The following is a 20,879-nucleotide window of genomic DNA, read 5'->3' on the forward strand; positions in this document are numbered from 1 at the left end:
AAGTAAAGTAGACCCAGAGTTTTTCCTAACCTGACAAGAAAAAACTCTGGGTCCTGCGTAATAACTGTCAGCAACTGGAATAAACAAAAACATTGTTCAAAGTCTGAACAATAAAAAGTCAGACAGCTGAAACCTGTGAATCTTTTTAATTCTGTACATTTTTAATGCAAAAATCCAAGGGGTTTTCCCCTGTTAAAATGCCCAGTGTAGTCATTTCAACATACTGTACCCATAAAGTCATTATAAACTCTATCTACAATACATCTCTCATATATGCATTTCTCTTCTATAAAAAGATATATCTCTGTATTACTTTCTGTGTAGGTGCCACTCTCTCCCCATACACCAGTGTTCTCCAGTCCTGACGATCTGTCTAATTTATCCATTTCAATTTAGGACCATTTTTGAGACAAAAAGCACTTTTAAAATGCATTGTGTTAAAATACCTCCATATAGACGTTGCTGACAAGCACAGGTCTAGAATCAGCTTCCCCCTCCCAAAATCCTAACCCTAACCATTGAGGTGAAAAACAAGAAAACTGACCTTAAATCAGTCTCATCCTACTCCAGTTAAAAACAGGGTTCTGATTGGCTGTTGCCTCTACTCCCATGCAGCATAGTGAGTCAGCACTTTTTCTGTTTTCCAAGGAAGGATGCTCTTCTCTCCCCACTGACCAATGACAGGAGCCACAGAGCATCACTCCCCCTTTACCCTTTCTCTCCATCCATCACGTTTCCCTTTTCTCCCAGCCCCTTGTCCTCTATGCCTCTCCTCCCCTCCCTCCTCTCTCTATCCCTCTGCCCAAACCCTCCTCTCTCTATTTCTCTCCCCTAGCCCTCCTCTCTATCCCTCTCCCTCTAGCCCTCCATCTTCTATGCCTCTCCTCCCCACCATTCTCTCTATCCCTCTCCCCTTCGTCCTCCTCCCTGCTCTCTCTCCTCCCCCATCTTTCTCCCCCCACTGTGGTGCAGTGGCACAAACCTGAATCGGCACAAACCCAGTCAGAGCAGAGACACACCCCGCGGTCTTAATCCAGAGAGAGAGAAACATGGGTCTTATGGTACAGCTTGTCAGATCAAATAAGAAATGTATTCTCTACAACAGATGTGTTTCCTAATGGCACGTCCTACATGAGTACCGTCTTTTGGATGTGTCCCGTTCACAACTGTGTAAAAGTGTTTCAGTATTGCTCATATACATCATTTGGAAGAGACTGGTCCGTTCTTGTGACTGGTCAGTCCTCATCCCCACCATTTGAGGAAGTTGTGATAACAGTTGGGCTGAGAGAATAGAGATGGACATGGTGCTCAGCCAGTACCTAAAACATGCAGATTGAAGATTTTCTCTTAGTAAGGCATTCAAACCCCAAACCATCTCAAGTCCTTTTAAACCCCTTACACCACCATGAGTCCATGCTGATAAGTGAACTTCTGGGTGAATCCTAAATAGAATTTTCACTGTCTCCCATTGATATCAATGCATGAAAATCCACTCAAGTGAAAGTTAGGATTCACCCCTTAGACAGTAGATAGGAAAGGGGATAGAAGAGAATAGTAATAAACATTCACTATCAAATAACACAAGTGATACAGCATCCATAAAAACGCCTGAAGAAGGAATGGACGAGGTCTTTATAACGGTGGATGGTGAATATTCTTCTGTGCACGGATGATATCTACATAGTCTTTGGTTTCCTTGGCACAGCTCCAACAGGGCCAATTCAATTCTTTTGTAGGGAGGGGGTGAATTAAATGTTGACAGTGGCTGAAACCAAAAACCTCCTCTCTTCTCCTGACATCCTTTGTCTTCAAATCCATTAGCCACTTAGACATGAAACATTCAAGAAGAGAAAATAACCTGGTTCATGATGTGGTAGCTTCCGTCCCACTGGTTCAGTTAGTTCCTTCCATTTGGTGCTGTCTAAGATCAGAGACTGTGGGGGTGTTATGGGGAGATGAGGTCTATCTTTTCTATGTGCTGTTATATCCTTCTGTTTCCCTTCAGAATGTCTGTTGGTTGGAACATCTGAGAGGTCAACTAGTGACTGGAACGTCTGGCAAATGTTGCAGAAACGTCTTTTAAACGATCAAAAAGAGGAAGAAAATAGGCTGTTGATGATTGTAGGAGTTAGTCCATACACACACACACAACACACACACAACACACACACACTGCTAGGTCTTGACCAGCGGCTGCTCTGATGTCTCCTCAGGTGTCTTGTCTCCTTCCCGAGACTTTTTCCTCTTCTTGTGACCTGAGGAGAAATAAATATGCATTTAATTGAAAAACATATATATATTTAAAAATATATATATATTGAAACATATAGATATTAAATTGAAAAAATGTATACATTTAACAGAGAAAAAACACGTATGGAGAAAAATACATTTAACTGAAACATTATACATTTATTTTTTTATTTTTTTATTAAAAAATATCAACATTTTATTGAATTAAATGTACTAAATGTAATTTAAATAAATATATATTTAATTGGAAAATATATAAATGTAATTGAAAAAAAGTATGTGCATTTCATTAATACTATTCATTGTGAATCAATGAATTGGACAATGACAATGTCATTTACAAGTACTTTGTAAATGGTGTTTAGTTCACTACTTCTGACCAGGCTTTTAGTGCTTCTTTCCTGCAATGTGGTGTAATTTTGGTCCAGTTTCAGCCTTTTACTGAAATGAGAGAGACCATTCTGCTGCTCTTTGGCTCTGAGAGGGAACACGTGTGTGTGTGTGGGACAGTCATTTAGTTAAAGTAGCTCTGTGATACTGAGCGGAGAAACACTCATTCTGCATCCCAACTGGCACACTGTTCCCTATTAAGTGCACTACTCTTGAACAGGACCCATAGAGCTTTGGGAATGGGTGCCACTTGGGAGGCTCACTTAACATTCATTCTCCATTCAGCTCATTCAGCAGTGGGCCAGTCGAGAGAGAAGAGAGAAACACACTAGTTGGCTCTCCTGTGTGAGTGTTAGAGGGTGAGAATGGCAGAGAGAGAGAGAGGGGGAGAGAGAGGGAGAGGGAGAGGGAGATTTTGTGGAGGTCAGAGTGATGGGCCAGAGTGGTACACACACACTGAGGGGCCAGGGGTTCCGTTAGGGGGGCCTCCAGAGAAAAGACTCTTGGCAGAGGGAGGCAGGGCCCAATGAATGACTGGTTGCTAGGATGCAGCTGTTCACGTAGCAGAGGTGCAGGGAAAGAGAAAGGCTCAGGATTTAGACTGTTACTAAGGGTGCATCCCAAATGGCACCCTACTCCCTATTTAGTGCACTACTTTTGACCAGGGCCCATGGGAATAAAGTGCCATTCGGGACGTATCCTAACATTACAAAGTGACCGGTGGAGGGGACTCACAGCGTGGGGTTGTTGGGTTTGTGCCATCACAGTGGCTGGGTTGAGATTTAAATGGTTGTATGTGTGTGTGGGCATTTGGATTGTCACACTGGTGTTAGAATGCAAGAGAGTAAAGGTGTGTGTGTATTGGTGTGTACTGTATGTTGTGTATGTTGTGTGTGTGACTCACTGAGTTTGAGCAGTAGTTTCTTGCCCAGTGTGTCCTCTGATCCACTCAGAGACAGGGTACTGATGAAAGAGGAGGGGGTGTCCGTCTCTATAGCAACAGAGGCGGTGTCTGAGAGAGAGAGAGGGAGAGACGGAATGTGACATTATCAATCTCCATAGTAAACTGTGGATGTTGTTTCTGTGTTAAATGTCTTCTCTCTTCACCAACATCCTCCTTATTCTCCAGTCTTCCACTCCTTTGTTCCTCCCTATATTCTCTTACCGTTGGGGCCGTCCCTCTCTGAGTTCTCCTCTCTGATGTAAGAGATCTCATCCATCCTGAGGAACACGGAGTCACTGGGGCTGTTCTGACCGTCTGATTTACTGCCTGTAGAGAGAGACAGGACAGGTATTATACACACAGTCACTGGGGCTGTTCTGACCGTCTGATTTACTGCCTGTAGAGAGAGACAGGACAGGTATTATACACACAGTCACTGGGGCTGTTCTGACCGTCTGATTTACTGCCTGTAGGGAGAGACAGGACAGTTATTATACACACAGTCACTGGGGCTGTTCTGACCGTCTGATTTACTGCCTGTAGAGAGAGACAGGAGAGTTATTATACACACAGTCACTGGGGCTGTTCTGACCGTCTGATTTACTGCCTGTAGAGAGAGACAGGAGAGTTATTATACACACAGTCACTGGGGCTGTTCTGACCGTCTGATTTACTGCCTGTAGAGAGAGACAGGAGAGTTATTATACACACAGTCACTGGGGCTGTTCTGACCGTCTGATTTACTGCCTGTAGGGAGCGACAGGACAGGTATTATACACACAGTCACTGGGGCTGTTCTGACCGTCTGATTTACTGCCTGTAGGGAGAGACAGGACAGGTATTATACACACAGTCACTGGGGCTGTTCTGACCGTCTGATTTACTGCCTGTAGGGAGAGACAGGACAGGTATTATACACACAGTCACTGGGGCTGTTCTGACCGTCTGATTTACTGCCTGTAGAGAGAGACAGGACAGGTATTATACACAGTCACTGGGGCTGTTCTGACCGTCTGATTTACTGCCTGTAGAGAGAGACAGGACAGGTATTATACACACAGTCACTGGGGCTGTTCTGACCGTCTGATTTACTGCCTGTAGAGAGAGAGACAGGACAGTTATTATACACACAGTCACTGGGGCTGTTCTGACCGTCTGATTTACTGCCTGTAGAGAGAGACAGGACAGTTATTATACACAGTCACTGGGGCTGTTCTGACCGTCTGATTTACTGCCTGTAGAGAGAGACAGGACAGGTATTATACACACAGTCACTGGGGCTGTTCTGACCGTCTGATTTACTGCCTGTAGAGAGAGAGACAGGACAGGTATTATACACAGTCACTGGGGCTGTTCTGACCGTCTGATTTACTGCCTGTAGGGAGAGACAGGACAGGTATTATACACAGTCACCGGGGCTGTTCTGACCGTCTGATTTACTGCCTGTAGGGGAGTAAGCAAAGGGAGTAAGTGTATTCTCTCTCTCCCTCCCTCCTACCAGTATGGTTGACTTACGGACGATGCGGTTCTTCTCGTTGAGCAGAGAGGTGCTGTGTGGGACGGAGGACTGCTGTCCTCTGGTTCTGGCTGAGCTGGGCCGGGTCTCTCTGGGGGGGAGGAGGTGGTCTCCACTCTGCTCCGGGACAGGGAGGTCGGGAGTGTTCCCGTCTGTGGGCCGGGCGTCTGTGTCGGGGGTCTGGGGGGAGCTGTCCATCAGAGTGGCTGTCAGGGCGTTCTGGTAGTGGCTACGGGTGATCTGGGGGTTAGAAGTCGAAGGTCAAAGAAAGGTCGTAGGTCAGAAATAGTCATAGGTCGAAGTTAGACGCTGTACTGTACCACAGCTCTGTCGGAGCTACTAGGTTGTATCACAAATTACACACTTTTTACTATAAAGTGCACTACTTTTGACCAAGGACCATAGGACTATGATCAAAAGTAGCACACTGTATAAAGAATAGGGTGCTATTTGGGACCTTTATTATTTATTTATTTTGTTTGACCTCCTTTCTCTCCCAAATTCAGTTATGATCTTGTCTCATCGCTGCACCTCCCCAACGGGCTCGGTAGAGGCCAAGGTCACGTCATGTGTCCTCCAAAACATGACCCGCCAAACCGCGCTCCTTAACACCCACTTAACCCGGAACCCAGCCGCACCAAAGTGTCGGAGGAAACACCGTTCAACTGACGACCGTTGTCAGCCTGCAGGCCCCCGGCCTGCCACATGGTGTCGCTAGAGCGCAATGAGCCAAGTAAAGGCCCCCCAAATGGTGTTGGAGCAGGTGTATCCAGGTAACGTGAGGTGGGCGGGGCTGTACTGTACCGTAGTCTAGGTAGGCCTACCTTAATGACCTGCAGGTGTGTGAGCTGCCTAACAGAGTAGTCAGGCAGGTAGACGCTCCCCCCTCCATTGAGTTGGCCCAGACTGCCCCCATACAGCATAGAGTCAGACCGGTCCAGACCACTGCTACGGGAGGGGGATCTGTGGACTGAACCATACAGGATGGTAATGAGTCAGACAGGGATGAGATAGTGTTATACCCCTCTCTGGTCTATGCAATGGGACAGTCCAGATAATGTATGTGTAATCTTTTATGTTTCTCATGAAACGTTTTGTTTTCTTTGAGCTCGTAATGTTTCTCTGTTTCTCTACATTCATGTGTTAATGTTTGTGAGTGAGTGAGTGAGTGAGTGAGTGAGTGAGTGAGTGAGTGAATGAGTGAGTGAGTGAGTGATGAGCCAGTTACCTGTGGGCATGATGGCAGGCACCCCGTAGTAGGCGAATGCTCCGTTCTCAAACCTCAGAGCCTCTTTACCAAACTCCACCTCCACACGACCCTGGACACACAGGACAGAGAAATGGGCAAGTTACCTGATTTGTGTCTCAGCCATATTGTAGATATCCCAAGCTATATATAAAAGCAGGGTTGCTGTAGCAGTCAGCACCTCCACCTGCAGCACATGATGTACACTGAGGGTACAATACATTAGGAACACCTGCACTTTCCATGACAGACTGACCAAGTGAATCCAGGTGAAAGCTATGATCCCTTATTGATGTCACTTGTTAAATCCACTTCAATCAGTGCAGATGAAGGGGAGGAGACAGGTTAAAGAAGGATTTTTAAGCCTTGAGACAACAGAGACATGGATTGTGTATGTGTGACATTCAGAGGGTGAATGGACAAGACAAAATAGTTAAGTGCCTTTGAACGGGTAGTGCAGTATTAGGTGCCAGGCGCACCGGTTTGAGTAAGTCAAGAACTGCAACGCTGCTGGGTTTTTCACGCTCAACAGTTCCCGTGTGTATCAAGAATGTTCCACCACCAAAAGGACATCCAGCCAACATGATGCAACTGTGGGAAGCACTGGAGTCAACATGGACCAGCATCCCTGTGGAACACTTTCAACACCTCGTACATGCCTCGATGAATTGAGGCTGTTCTGAGGGCAAAAGGAGGTGTAACTCAATATTAGGAAGGTGTTCCTAATGTTTTGTCCACTCAGTGTCCTCTCCCTCTGTGTGGGATCGAACCCTTTTCTGCTTTGACACACTTATCTCCTCACTGTCCTGTCTGTCTACTCTCCTATCAACACAATACAGCAAATCAATATGATTTATCGCTAAGGGACAATTATTGCGGGCGTTTATACCTGTAGTAACAGGATGAAGTAGTCAACAGGTTTGTTTCTCTGAAACAGGAAGTGCTGTGGAGCCAGTTTGTTCTTGTCATCGTAGCTCAGCTCCTGGACCACACTGGGGTGTTTAATGAGACGCAGTAAGATCTTCTCTGATAGGTGGGCTGGCTTGAAGGGCTCCACCTCTACAGAAGGTGGGGAGAGAAAGAGAGAGAGTGAGGGATAGAAGAGGTAGGAGGAGAGGGTAGTAAAAGGGGAGAGATAGAAGAGGTAGGGGGAGAGGGTAGTAAAAGGGGAGAGATAGAAGAGGTTGGGGGAGAGGGTAGTAAAAGGGAGAGATGAAAGAGGGGTAGAAGAGGTAGGAGGAGAGGGTAGTAAAAGGGGAGAGATGAGAGGGATAGAAGAGGTAGGAGGAGAGGGTAGTAAAAGGGGAGGGATAGAAGAGGTAGGAGGAGAGGGTAGTAAAAGTGGAGGGATAGAAGAGGTAGGAGGAGAGGGTAGTAAAAGGGGAGAGATGAAAGAGGGATAGAAGAGGTAGGAGGAGAGGGTAGTAAAAGGGGAGAGATAGAAGAGGTAGGAGGAGAGGGTAATAAAAGGGGGAGATGAAAGAGGGATAGAGAGGAAGACATGAGAGAGTCAGTGGAAAAGTAAGAAGAAAAAGGTAATTTGTAATAACTGGTAAACATTCTTTGCTATTCAATGGGTTGTTTTTTACCAGGCCTCAAATTGAGAACAACTTACTTCCACAGAGATTATATATTTAATTATTTAACACTCAGGAAGTGACCTCACAGTGGACAGGAAGTGACATCACAGTGGGCCTACCCGTGGACAGGAAGCGGTGCGTGGCGAGGAGGAGCTGGGGAGAGATCTTCACCTTCATCTCGTTCTCCGACAGCTTAAAGATGGAGAAGTCCTGCTGCTTCCTCTCATGGTGAGAAACGCGACGCTTAGAACGGTTATCAGCTGTAGAGGGAGACAACACTTAGAGAGGTTATCAGCTGTAGAGGGAGACAACACTTAGAGAGTTTATCAGCTGTAGAGGGAGACAACACTTAGAGAGTTTATCAGCTGTAGAGGGAGACAACACTTAGAGAGTTTATCAGCTGTAGAGGAGACACAACACATAGAGAGTTTATCAGCTGTAGAGGAGACAACACTTAGAGAGTTTATCAGCTGTAGAGGGAGACAACACTTAGAGAGTTTATCAGCTGTAGAGGGAGACAACACTTAGAGAGTTTATCGGCTGTAGAGGGAGACAACACTTAGAGAGTTTATCAGCTGTAGAGGGATACAACACTTAGAGAGTTTATCAGCTGTAGAGGAGACACTTAGAGAGGTTATCAGCTGTAGAGGGAGACATTTAGAGAGGTTATCAGCTGTAGAGGGAGACAACACTTAGAGAGGTTATCAACTGTAGAGGGAGACACTTAGGGAGGTTATCAGCTGTAGAGGGAGACAACACTTAGAGAGGTTATCAACTGTAGAGGGAGACACTTAGGGAGGTTATCCGCTGTAGAGGGAGACAACATTTAGAGAGGTTATCCGCTGTAGAGGAGACACTTAGAGAGGTTATCAACTGTAGACACAACACTTAGAGAGGTTATCAACTGTAGAGGGAGACACTTAGAGAGGTTATCAGCTGCAGAGGGAGACACTTAGAGAGGTTATCAGCTGTAGAGGGAGACAACACTTAGAAAGGTTATCAACTGTAGAGGAGACACTTAGAGAGGTTATCAGATGTAGAGGGAGACAACACTTAGAGAGGTTATCAACTGTAGAGGAGACACTTAGAGAGGTTATCAGCTGTAGAGGGAGACAACACTTAGAGAGGTTATCAACTGTAGAGGAGACACTTAGAGAGGTTATCAGATGTAGACACAACACTTAGAGAGGTTATCAACTGCAGAGGGAGACACTTAGAGAGGTTATCAACTGTAGAGGGAGACACTTAGAGAGGTTATCAGCTGTAGAGGAGACACTTAGAGAGGTTATCAGATGTAGACACAACACTTAGAGAGGTTATCAACTGCAGAGGGAGACACTTAGAGAGGTTATCAACTGTAGAGGGAGACACTTAGAGAGGTTATCAGCTGTAGAGGGAGACACTTAGAGAGGTTATCAGCTGTAGAGGAGACACTTAGAGAGGTTATCAGCTGTAGCGGGAGACACTTAGAGAGGTTATCAGCTGTAGAGGGAGGCACAGGTTTTTAGATGTAGGGTGAGACACACACACACACGGATGGACGCACATTCAGGTGCACATACACACACAAACACAAGGACAGAGAGATGGACACACACATTGATAATCAGCAGTATTTCAGAGCGTATGTGTGTGTGTGTGTGTGTGTGTGTGTGTGTGTGTGTGTGTGTGTGTGTGTGTGTGTGTGTGTGTGTGTGTGTGTGTGTGTGTGTGTGTGTGTGTGTTCTTGCATGTCCGTCAGTTCTTGCTAGTGTGTATGTACTTTAGGTCAGCGTGTGCGTGTGTGTGTGTGCGCGTGTGCCTGCCTGCGTGCGTGCGTGCGTGTGTGTATACGTACTGTAGAGGTCAGTCTCGTCCAGTATCTCTGACTTGATGATCTCCTCTATAACGTCCTCCAGGGTCACGATGCCCATGACCTCATAGAAGGGGTCCCCCTCACCCTCGTTGTTGACCCGCTGGACGATGGCCAGGTGGGACTTGCCTGGAGAGAGACAGGATATGACATCATAATATTACCCTAACCTGTGGGACTTACCTAACAAACATGGAGGGGACAGACCATGTGGGAGGTGAAACTCCAACATAAAACAATGGCATTTTGTAGTATACAAAAACATTTATGTCTTTAAATGCATTTATTTTGGCAGTGTAAAGGGATTTAACTATGTGAAGGGGTCTGGGGTAAGAGGAATGGGAGAAGCAAGAGAGGAAAAGCAATTGATGGAGTCAACAGATCTCCCTTGACATGTTCCTGAGGAGACAAAGGAAGGCTCTTGCCATTTCCTACTAACACTGAGTTTGCTGATAAATACTTTGTTAAAGGAAAATGTACTTGATACGATTCTGGAGTGTTGTTGTCTCAACTAGCTATCTTAAGATGAATGCATTAACTGTAAGTCTCTGGATCAGAGCGTCTGCTAAATGACTCACTAACTGTACGTCACTCTGGATCAGAGCGTCTGCTAAATGACTCACTAACTGTAAATCTCTCTGGATCAGAGCGTCTGCTAAATGACTCACTAACTGTAAGTCTCTCTGGATCAGAGCGTCTGCTAAATGACTCACTAACTGTAAGTCTCTCTGGATCAGAGCGTCTGCTAAATGACTCACTAACTGTAAGTCTCTCTGGATCAGAGCGTCTGCTAAATGACTCACTAACTGTAAGTCTCTCTGGATCAGAGCGTCTGCTAAATGACTCACTAACTGTAAGTCTCTCTGGATCAGAGCGTCTGCTAAATGACTCACTAACTGTAAGTCTCTCTGGATCAGAGCGTCTGCTAAATGACTCACTAACTGTAAGTCTCTCTGGATCAGAGCGTCTGCTAAATGACTCACTAACTGTAAGTCTCTCTGGATCAGAGCGTCTGCTAAATGACTCACTAACTGTAAGTCTCTCTGGGTCAGAGCGTCTGCTAAATGACTCACTAACTGTAAGTCTCTCTGGATCAGAGCGTCTGCTAAATGACTCACTAACTGTAAGTCTCTCTGGGTCAGAGCGTCTGCTAAATGACTCACTAACTGTAAGTCTCTCTGGATCAGAGCGTCTGCTAAATGACTCACTAACTGTAAGTCTCTCTGGATCAGAGCGTCTGCTAAATGACTCACTAACTGTAAGTCTCTCTGGATCAGAGCGTCTGCTAAATGATTCACTAACTGTAAGTCTCTCTGGGTCAGAGCGTCTGCTAAATGACTCACTAACTGTAAGTCTCTCTGGATCAGAGCGTCTGCTAAATGACTCACTGACTGTAAGTCTCTCTGGATCAGAGCGTCTGCTAAATGACTCACTGACTGTAAGTCTCTCTGGATCAGAGCGTCTGCTAAATGACTCACTGACTGTAAGTCTCTCTGGATCAGAGCGTCTGCTAAATGACTCACTGACTGTAAGTCTCTCTGGATCAGAGCGTCTGCTAAATGACTCACTGACTGTAAGTCTCTCTGGATCAGAGCGTCTGCTAAATGACTCACTAACTGTAAGTCTCTCTGGATCAGAGCGTCTGCTAAATGACTCACTAACTGTAAGTCTCTCTGGATCAGAGCGTCTGCTAAATGACTCACTAACTGTAAGTCTCTCTGGATCAGAGCGTCTGCTAAATGACTAAAATGTAACATGTAAACTGAGCAGAAGAGCATCATTTACAGTAGAATGACACACATAAACACTGAAACAGCTGGGCTAGACAATCTGGACCCTCTCTTTCCAAAATGATTTGCCGCCATTGTTGCAACCCCTGTTAGCAATCTGTTCAACCTCTCTTTCGTATTGTCCGAGATCCCTAAAGATTGGAAAGCTGCCGCGGTCATCCCCCTCTTCAAAGGGGGTGACACTCTAGACCCAAACTGTTATAGACCTATATCTATCCTACCCTGCCTTTCTAAAGTCTTCGAAAGCCAAGTTAACAAACAGATCACCGACCATTTCAAATCCCACCGTACCTTCTCCGCTGTGCAATCCGGTTTCCGAGCTGGTCATGGGTGCACCTCAGCCACGCTCAAGGTACTAAACGATATCATAACCGCCATCGATAAAAGACAGTACTGTGCAGCCATATTCGTCGACCTGGCCAAGGCTTTCGACTCTGTCAATCACTGTATTCTTATCGGCAGACTCAATAGCCTTGGTTTCTCAAATGACTGCCTCACCTGGTTCACCAACTACTTCGCAGACAGAGTTCAGTGTGTCAAATCGGAGGGCCTGTTGTCCAGACCTCTGGCAGTATCTATGGGGGTGCCACAGGGTTCAATTCTCGGGCCAAGTCTTTTCTCTGTATATATCAACGATGTCGCTCTTGCTGCAGGTGATTCCCTGATCCACCTCTACGCAGACGACACCATTCTGTATACATCTGGCCCTTCTTTGAACACTGTGTTAACTAACCTCCAGATGAGCTTCACTGCCATACAACTCTCCTTCCATTACCTCCAACTGCTCTTAAATACAAGTAAAACTAAATGAATGCTTTTCAACCGTTTGCTGCCCGCACCTGCCTGCCCGTCCAGCATCATTCCTCTGGATGGTTCTGACTTCGAATATGTGGACAACTACAAATACCTAGGTGTCTGGCTATACTGTAAACTCTCCTTCCAGACTCATATTAAACATCTCCGATGCAAAATTAAATCTAGAATTGTTTTTCTATTTGCAACAAAGCCTCCTTCACTCACGCCGCCAAACATACCCTCGTAAAACTGACTATCCCACCGATCCTCGACTTCGGCAATGTCATCTACAAAATAGCTTCCAATACTCTACTCAGCAAACTGGATGTAGTCTATCACAGTGCCATCCGTTTTGTTACCAAAGCCCCTTATACCACCCACCACTGCGACCTGTATGCTCTAGTCGGCTGGCCCTCGCTACATATTCGTCGCCAGACCCACTGGCTCCAGGTCATCTATAAGTCCATGCTAGGTAAAGCTCCGCCTTATCTCAGTTCACTGGTCACGATAACAACACCCACCCGTAGCACGCGCTCCAGCAGGTATATCTCACTGGTCACCCCCAAAGCCAACACCTCTTTGGCCGCCTTTCCTTCAAGTTCTCTGCTGCCAGTGACTTGCAAAAATCTCTGAAGCTGGAGACTTATATTTCCCTCACTAACTTTAAACATCAGCTATCTGAGCAGCTAACCGATCACTGTAAATAACCCACTCAATCTACCTACCTTATCCCCATATTGTTTTTATTTAGTTTTCTTCTCTTTTGCACAGCAGTATTTCTACTTGCACATCATCATCTGCTCATCTATCACTCCAGTGTTAATTTGCTAAATTTTAATTACTTCTCTACTATGGCCTATTTATTGCCTTACCTCCTCACGCCATTTGCACACACTGTATATAGACTTTCTTTTTTTCTATTGTGTTATTGACTGTACGTTTGTTTAATCCATGTGTAACTCTGTGTTGTTGTTTTTGTCGTACTGCTTTGCTTTATCTTGGCCAAGTTGCAGTTGTAAATGAGAACTTGTTCTCAACTAGCCTACCTGGTTGAATAAAGTTTTTTTAATTATTTTTTTTAACACAAACACAAAGACTACATCTCCCATGAGGCCACAGGAATAGAACCAGTAAGCGATCTAGTAGAAACACAACAGGGGTGTATTCATTAGAGCACACCGTAGCAACCCGTTGTACAACATTTAGAAACTGAAAAAAGATCCCTCCCCGTTTTGTTCAGTGTGCTTCCGTTTGGTTTCTAGTGAATACACACCCCTGGGTCATCGCCCAGTGACACACCAATACCCAGGAGGCCCTAGTGACGCCAAACTTCCCAGCAGAGGGATGATGCACAGCTGAGTCCCAGGTGGCACCCTATTCCCTATTTAGTGCACCAGGGCCCACAGAGAACGAGGGAGAGAAACAATCACAGGTCAAAAGAAGGGCACTGTATAGAAACTGTGTGCCATTTGTGATGCACACACGGGGGAGGGGGTAATCTCCATGGTAACAGGGGGGTATTATTAGAGACACAGCCAGAGTAAATGGGGAATCGTTTCAGATAAACAGTCTAGTTGATTTGTTAGTTAGATATGGTCTATTTCTGCTTCTGTTTGTTGATGTTAAAGGTTCTGTGAGATGGTGATTTAGATGGAAGGAATGGGAGGCTGGTTCATTGTGTTTGTTTGTGAGTGAGTGATTGAGTAGAGGACAGGAGGAGAAGAGGAGAATAGAGGGGGAGGGGGGTAGGGGTTGGAGGGGGTAGGGGGTTGGAGGGGGCATGAAGGGTGATTGGGTTGTACAGAGACTACTCAGGGATCCCCCTGGAGAGAGAGAGAGGAAGAGAGAGAGAGAGAGAGAGAGAGAGAGAGAGAGAGAGAGAGAGAGAGAGAGAGAGAGGAAGAGAGAGAGAGAGAGAGATAGAGAGATAGAGAGAGAGAGAGAGAGAGAGAGAGAGAGAGAGAGAGAGAGAGAGAGAGAGAGAGAGAGAGACTGCACTGCAGACACTAGCAGCTGAAGATTACATCATCAGCCATTATGTAACACAGTCAAAACTTACACACATCCTTGCACACAGCTGCAGCTACCCTCTCTCTCTCACACACACCCACACAGCTGCAGCGTTCCACCCCCCAACAGCATCCACAAGAGATCTCCTTGCTGTTCCTACTGTGCTACCCTCTCTTCACCCACTCTGGCTGTGTCTCACTCTGACTGGGGGGGAGAGAGAGAGAGCGAGAAAGAGAGAGAGAGAGAATGAGAGCGAAAGAGAGCGAGAGGAAAAGAGAGCGAGAGGAAAAGAGAGAGAGAGAGAGCTTTGGCAATGTTAACACATGTTTCCCATGCCAATAAAGCCCCTTGAATTGAATTGAATTGAGAGCGAGAGAAAGAGAAAGAGAGTGAGAGAAAAAGAGAGAGAGAGATTCTGTCAGATCTTCTTTATATGGGTCAGGTCTAGAGGAAGAGAGAGAGAGATTCTGTCAGATCTTCTTTATATGGGTCAGGTCTAGAGGAAGAGAGAGAGAGATTCTGTCAGATCTTCTTTATATGGGTCGGGTCTAGAGGAAGAGAGAGAGAGATTCTGTCAGATCTTCTTTATATGGGTCGGGTCTAGAGGAAGAGAGAGAGAGATTCTGTCAGATCTTCTTTATATGGGTCGGGTCTAGAGGAAGAGAGAGAGAGATTCTGTCAGATCTTCTTTATATGGGTCGGGTCTAGCAGCACATTAACAGCTCTTACACACATAACGTTATTTCAATGTTTGGTTTGATAAATGTGACACTCAACTCCGGTGCGCATCATGTCAGTTTTAGTAGTTTACTCCGTTTGCTACTGGAGTCATGTCTCTCCCTCTCCTGCTGCTGCACGGCGCTAAACACACCAAGCCGGGCCCCCTGTCACTCAAGGAGAGCAGTGGCTCAACCACAGAGACACAACCACTTTCTTGCCTTTCACTCTGCATGGTTATTACTTTGTGTACCTTCCTGTCTGCAAACTACTACATACTAGCTTGTGTTTTCTTAGCAAGCTGTTGCTAAAATAATTTGTATTAGCCGCTAATGCTAATCACTAGTTAGCTGGCTAGCTAGATTAGCTTGCTAAATGTACTAAGCGTCAGGTTGAACATAGCGAGCTAGCTAATACTGCCTGGTACCAGTGCTGGTGTAAGCCTAGATAGATTGACACCTAGTGTCTCTAGGCTTTAACTCAGCTCCCACACCTAGTGTCTCTAGGCTTTAGCTCAGCTCCCACACCTAGTGTCTCTAGGCTTTAACTCAGCTCCCACACCTAGTGTCTCTAGGCTTTAACTCAGCTCCTACACCTAGTGTCTCTAGGCTTTAACTCAGCTCCCACACCTAGTGTCTCTAGGCTTTAACTCAGCTCCCACACCTAGTGTCTCTAGGTTTAACTCAGCTCCCACACCTAGTGTCTCTAGGCTTTATCTCAGCTCCCACACCTAGTGTCTCTAGGCTTTAACTCAGCTCCTACACCTAGTGTCTCTAGGCTTTAACTCAGCTCCCACACCTAGTGTCTCTAGGCTTTAACTCAGCTCCCACACCTAGTGTCTCTGGGCTTTATCTCAGCTCCTACACCTAGTGTCTCTGGGCTTTAGCTCAGCTCCCACACCCAGTGTCTCTGGGCTTTAGCTCAGCTCCCACACCTAGTGTCTCTGGGCTTTATTTCAGCTCCTACACCTAGTGTCTCTAGGCTTTAACTCAGCTCCTACACCTAGTGTCTCGGCTTTAGCTCAGCTCCCACACCTAGTGTCTCTAGGCTTTATCTCAGCTCCTACACCTAGTGTCTCTAGGCTTTAACTCAGCTCCTACACCTAGTGTCTCGGCTTTAGCTCAGCTCCCACACCTAGTGTCTCTGGGCTTTATCTCAGCTCCCACACCTAGTGTCTCTAGGCTTTAACTCAGCTCCCACACCTAGTGTCTCTAGGCTTTAACTCAGCTCCTACACCTAGTGTCTCGGCTTTAGCTCAGCTCCCACATCTAGTGTCTCTAGGCTTTAACTCAGCTCCTACACCTAGTGTCTCGGCTTTATCTCAGCTCCCACACCTAGTGTCTCTAGGCTTTATCTCAACTCCTACACCTAGTGTCTCTAGGCTTTAACTCAGCTCCCACATCTAGTGTCTCTAGGCTTTATCTCAGCTCCTACACCTAGTGTCTCTAGGCTTTATCTCAGCTCCCACATCTAGTGTCTCTAGGCTTTAACTCAGCTCCCACACCTAGTGTCTCTAGGCTTTATCTCAGCTCCCACATCTAGTGTCTCTAGGCTTTATCTCAGCTCCTACACCTAGTGTCTCTAGGCTTTAGCTCAGCTCCCACACCTAGTGTCTCTAGGCTTTAGCTCAGCTCCCACACCTAGCGTCTCTAGGCTTTATCTCAGCTCCCACACCTAGTGTCTATAGGCTTTATCTCAGCTCCCACACCTAGTGTCTCTAGGCTTTAGCTCAGCTCCCACACCTAGTGTCTCTAGGCTTTAACTCAGCTCCCACACCTAGTGTCTCTAGGCTTTATCTCAGCTCCCACACCTAGTGTCTCTAGGCTTTAACTCAGCTCCCACACCTAGTGTCTCTAGGCTTTATCTCAGCTCCCACACCTAGTGTCTCTAGGCTTTAGCTCAGCTCCCACACCTAGTGTCTCTAGGCTTTAACTCAGCTCCCACACCTAGTGTCTCTAGGCTTTAACTCAGCTCCCACACCTAGTGTCTCTAGGCTTTATCTCAGCTCCCACACCTAGTGTCTCTAGGCTTTATCTCAGCTCCCACACCTAGTGTCTCTAGGCTTTAACTCAGCTCCTACACCTAGTGTCTCTAGGCTTTAGCTCAGTGTTGGAATACACTCTTGTGCACTTGCTCATAAAGGCTACAGTCACTGTGGTAGGGAGGGAGGGAGTAGTCTGTTGTACTTTGCTGATTTCTGCTTTGGTTTGACTAAATGGGGTTGCAGCATCACCACACACAGTCATGCTCTCTCTCTCTCTCTCTCTCTCTCTCTCTCTATCTCTGTCTCTCTCTCTTTCTTTCTTTCTTTCTTTCTCTCTCCCATATACGGAAAACACACACAGTCATGTCCTCTCTCTCTCACACACACACACACACACACACACACACACACACACACACACACACACACACACACACACACACACACACACACACACACACACACACACACACACACACACACACACACACACACACACACACACACACACACACACACACACACACACACACACAGTGGCTGTGTTGAATGCAGCACCACAGAGGACAGATGAAGAGAGAGAGAGGGAGGGAGAGGAAGAGGGCAAAAGTGTTCTATGAATATTTCATGTCTTCTCTCCTGGGGCGGAGCAATGGAGGGGTGGAGGGAGAGAGAGAGAGGGGAGGGGGTGTCATGACAGGAAAGGACATTCTAAAGGTATCAGCCTTTCATGTCTCTCTCTCTCTCTCTCTCTCTGTGTCACCATGACATTCTCATCCCTCTATCTCTCTATCACGCTGGTGCTCTCAATTCAATTCAAAACTCTCTCTCTCTTAAACACACACACACACACACACACACACACACACACACACACACACACACACACACACACACACACACACACACACACACACACACACACACACACACACACACACACACACGCACACACACACACACACTGTTTTGTTATGCATTCGTCTGTGTTAATTATACTGAGTGCTGATCTAGGATCAGGTCCCTCTTGTTCATGTAATCTCATTAATTATGTGATCTAAAAGGAGAAACTGATCCAAGATCAGCACTACTTCTCTGAGATGCTTTATGAATATGGGTCGAGACAGTGTAAACACATACATCTATTGAAGGTGTCCTTCATGTGTTTCTCTAGCACAGCCTCTGCATGCAACAACATGAGAAACGCTGACACTGCCTTCTTCCCCCATATACAGACACAGACCACATGGCAACATGGCTACCTGCTATTGGTCAACAGGAGACACACCCACCAAGCCACCTTACCTGCCCATTTCATCATAAATTGCCCATTAGGAATAGGCTATATCGTAATATGTATTCCAAATGGCACCCTATTCCCTTTGTAGTAGACTATCACTGAGATGGGATATCCCTGTTAGTCACACTATGGTACAGCGCCTCTTATGAGCAGACAGCAGTTGTTTCCACAGAGAGAATCTCACTGAAGTTACTTTATATGACTACATTGACACAGGTAGGCCCTACATGTAAACTGTTGTAGTTTATGGAAATGTAATGAACAATAGGAGCTTAAACCAGTGACTCGGCCAAGAAGGGAGAGAGGGGGAGAGAGAGGAGGAGAGGCGAGAGAGGGGGAGAAGAGCGAGAGTGGGGGGTAGGGATGGGGGAGGGCGAGTGGGGGGAGGAGAGAAGGGGAGAAAAAGATAGAGAGAGAGTGAGGGGGGAGACACACAATCATACCATCGTTTCTAGAGTTTCTTGGGTGATCTTACTCCCCCCTCTCCTTACCCTTCTTGAACTCCTCCAGCATGGCATCCAGTTTGGTGTCGTTGAACACACAGTGCATGGGGTGTTTATAGAACTGTGTTATGGTCTTCAGATGGGTACAGTCATCAGGGTCAACGAACGCCAAGTCCTTCACGAACAGAATATCCACAATGTTCGACCGCAAGTTTTCAAACACCGGGATGCGCGTGTAGCCGCTCTGCATAATCTCCGACATGGTGTTAAAGTCCAGCACCGCTTCCGAGGTGAGCATGAAGCAGTCGGTTAGCGGAGTCAGAACATCTTCTACGGTCTTGGTCCGGAGCTCGAGCGCGCCCTGTATGATGTTGAGCTCCTCTTTAACCAGGTCGTGGTACGGGTCGGTCACACGCAGCATCTCAAGGAGTTTTTCCCGCGTATAAAAGTTACTGATCTCCTGGTGGAGGATGAAGTCTAGGAGTTTACTGATGGGGTAGGAGATGGGGAAGGAGAGAACCATGAGAAGACGGGTTACCCAGATGGTTTTGGACGCAATGGCCAGGCCGTGCCGCGACGCAACAGAGTGCGGCAGGATCTCCCCGATGAAAAAGATCCCAAACGCGCAGATAATGGTGGACAACCAGGTCATCCCCAGGATCTGACACATCCACACTGCGAGCGCCGCGTTGATCAGCGCGTTGCCCAGCAGCAAAGTGCACAGGACGTAGTTACCGTGCCGCCGCACTGACTCAATTTTCCTGGCGTATTTCTGCTCCTTGTCCGTGCCGCTGTTCTGCAGAACCTGGAGCTCCACCGGGTCCAACGCGAGCAGACTGAGGTTCAGGCCACTGAAGAGCGCCGAGAGGGCCAGTAACAGAACCGATACTAACACTTGAAGCCAGAGGTCCGGTTCGGCCCCGCGCTCCACCACGGCGACCCAGAAATCCCGGGTCCGGTAGTGTTCCCATTTGGACCCGTCGAAGGCGCACATGGAATAGTACTTCATCTTCTCTCCCCTGCGCAGGTTCTTAGCCAATACTTCCACCAACACGGAGTTCTGACTCGAAGCGGACTTGAAAGAGCCCAAGATCTCAATATCCGAGCTCCTGGCGTTTTTATCCATGCACATATTCCTCTTCGGGTGGACCTGCCCCTCTCTCCCCGGCCTTGGCTCCTCCATGAAGGCTATCCAGGGAGCGGCGTTGGCTCTGGCCCCAGCAGTCCGGTTGAGCCTCTGTGGGGAGGAGGCGTAGTAGACCCGCAGCATGAAGCGGGTTCCCTCGGTGGCTTTCAGCACCCCGTCGTCCACGGACAGCTCTCCCCCGGTCTCCTCCGGACGGAAGCCGAGCAGGGCGAGGGACGGGGAGGGGATGAGGCAGAGGGAGAGGAGAGAGAGGAACAGCAGCCGGGCTGGGGAGAAAGGTACCCTGGGGAAGAGGGCGGTTCGGGACCGGGCAGCTGCATCTTCCACAGCCATGATGCAGAGTGAGATACTCCGCCACACTACAGATGCGAACCGACCAAGTCACGTGGCGGTGGCGCGCTCACACTCCATCTGCCGGTGGTGGGTGGGGGACCAGTTCCGTTACAGCAGCTGCATTTCCCGGTGTTGTTGTTGATGCTGATTCTCTACTCTACTATACCATGCAGCTAACGGGGCGGGTGGCTGGCTGGCCGCCTGTAGTCAAGTCATTTTTTTGGTGGGAGAGAGAATTTGCCAGAATTATGCAGTGACGTAATGCCATTTTGCACGAAGAAGCCGGCTACGAATGCCAAAAGGCACACGTACTGAGACACACAAAAATAGAACACGGGAAGTTTCCATTCCAGATTGCTTCCCATCCCCAGTAATTGTCACGTGGGAAATGTAATAAGACTTAATTATCAGATTCCTTATCAAATTCCCCCCGACTCTGTCTAGATATTCTACTCTCTACACCCAACATGAATCTGTTTTTGCGCACGGACAAATAGCAGCCTATGCTATTGCCTGCACTGCACCTACTAAAAACACTATTCCAAAGATGTCTATGTTTTTGTTCAGTGGGTTTATAATG

At 47.0% G+C, this 20,879-nt stretch overlaps 1 protein-coding gene across 2 annotated transcripts; it reads right to left on the reverse strand.

Annotated features, from left to right (window-relative positions):
* Positions 1–130: 130 nt before the first annotated feature.
* Positions 131–20,338, reverse strand: LOC129851331 (metal transporter CNNM1-like). 2 transcript variants are annotated; one of them, XM_055917796.1, is made up of 10 exons: positions 18,868–20,338; positions 9,766–9,909; positions 8,048–8,188; positions 7,238–7,407; positions 6,331–6,421; positions 5,927–6,072; positions 5,102–5,342; positions 3,809–3,913; positions 3,548–3,655; positions 131–2,255 (listed from the first exon to the last, which is right to left on the reverse strand). In XM_055917796.1, the coding sequence occupies exons 1-10, from the start codon at positions 20,297–20,299 to the stop codon at positions 2,176–2,178; spliced, it is 2,658 nt and encodes an 885-aa protein (XP_055773771.1). In that variant the 5' UTR covers positions 20,300–20,338; the 3' UTR covers positions 131–2,175. The 2 variants fall into 2 exon arrangements, with proteins under 2 accessions (XP_055773771.1, XP_055773772.1); XM_055917797.1 differs by lacking the exons at positions 131–2,255; positions 3,548–3,655; positions 3,809–3,913 and adding an exon at positions 4,903–4,961.
* Positions 20,339–20,879: the final 541 nt, after the last annotated feature.

The sequence above is a fragment of the Salvelinus fontinalis genome, chromosome 3 (assembly GCF_029448725.1).
Source record: "Salvelinus fontinalis isolate EN_2023a chromosome 3, ASM2944872v1, whole genome shotgun sequence".
NCBI lineage: Eukaryota > Metazoa > Chordata > Actinopteri > Salmoniformes > Salmonidae > Salvelinus > Salvelinus fontinalis.

What these genes read in the sequence shown, in the direction of transcription:
- LOC129851331 (XM_055917796.1), bottom strand. Translation starts at nt 20,299, where the DNA reads ATGGCTGTGGAAGATGCAGCTGCCCGGTCCCGAACCGCCCTCTTCCCC. An exon ending in ACTTCATCCTGTTACTACAG is followed by an intron (nt 6,422 to 7,237) that starts GTATAAACGCCC and finishes CTGTGTGTCCAG; the next exon opens with GGTCGTGTGGAGGTGGAGTT. An exon ending in GAAACTACTGCTCAAACTCA is followed by an intron (nt 2,256 to 3,547) that starts GTGAGTCACACA and finishes ATTTCTCCTCAG; the next exon opens with GTCACAAGAAGAGGAAAAAG.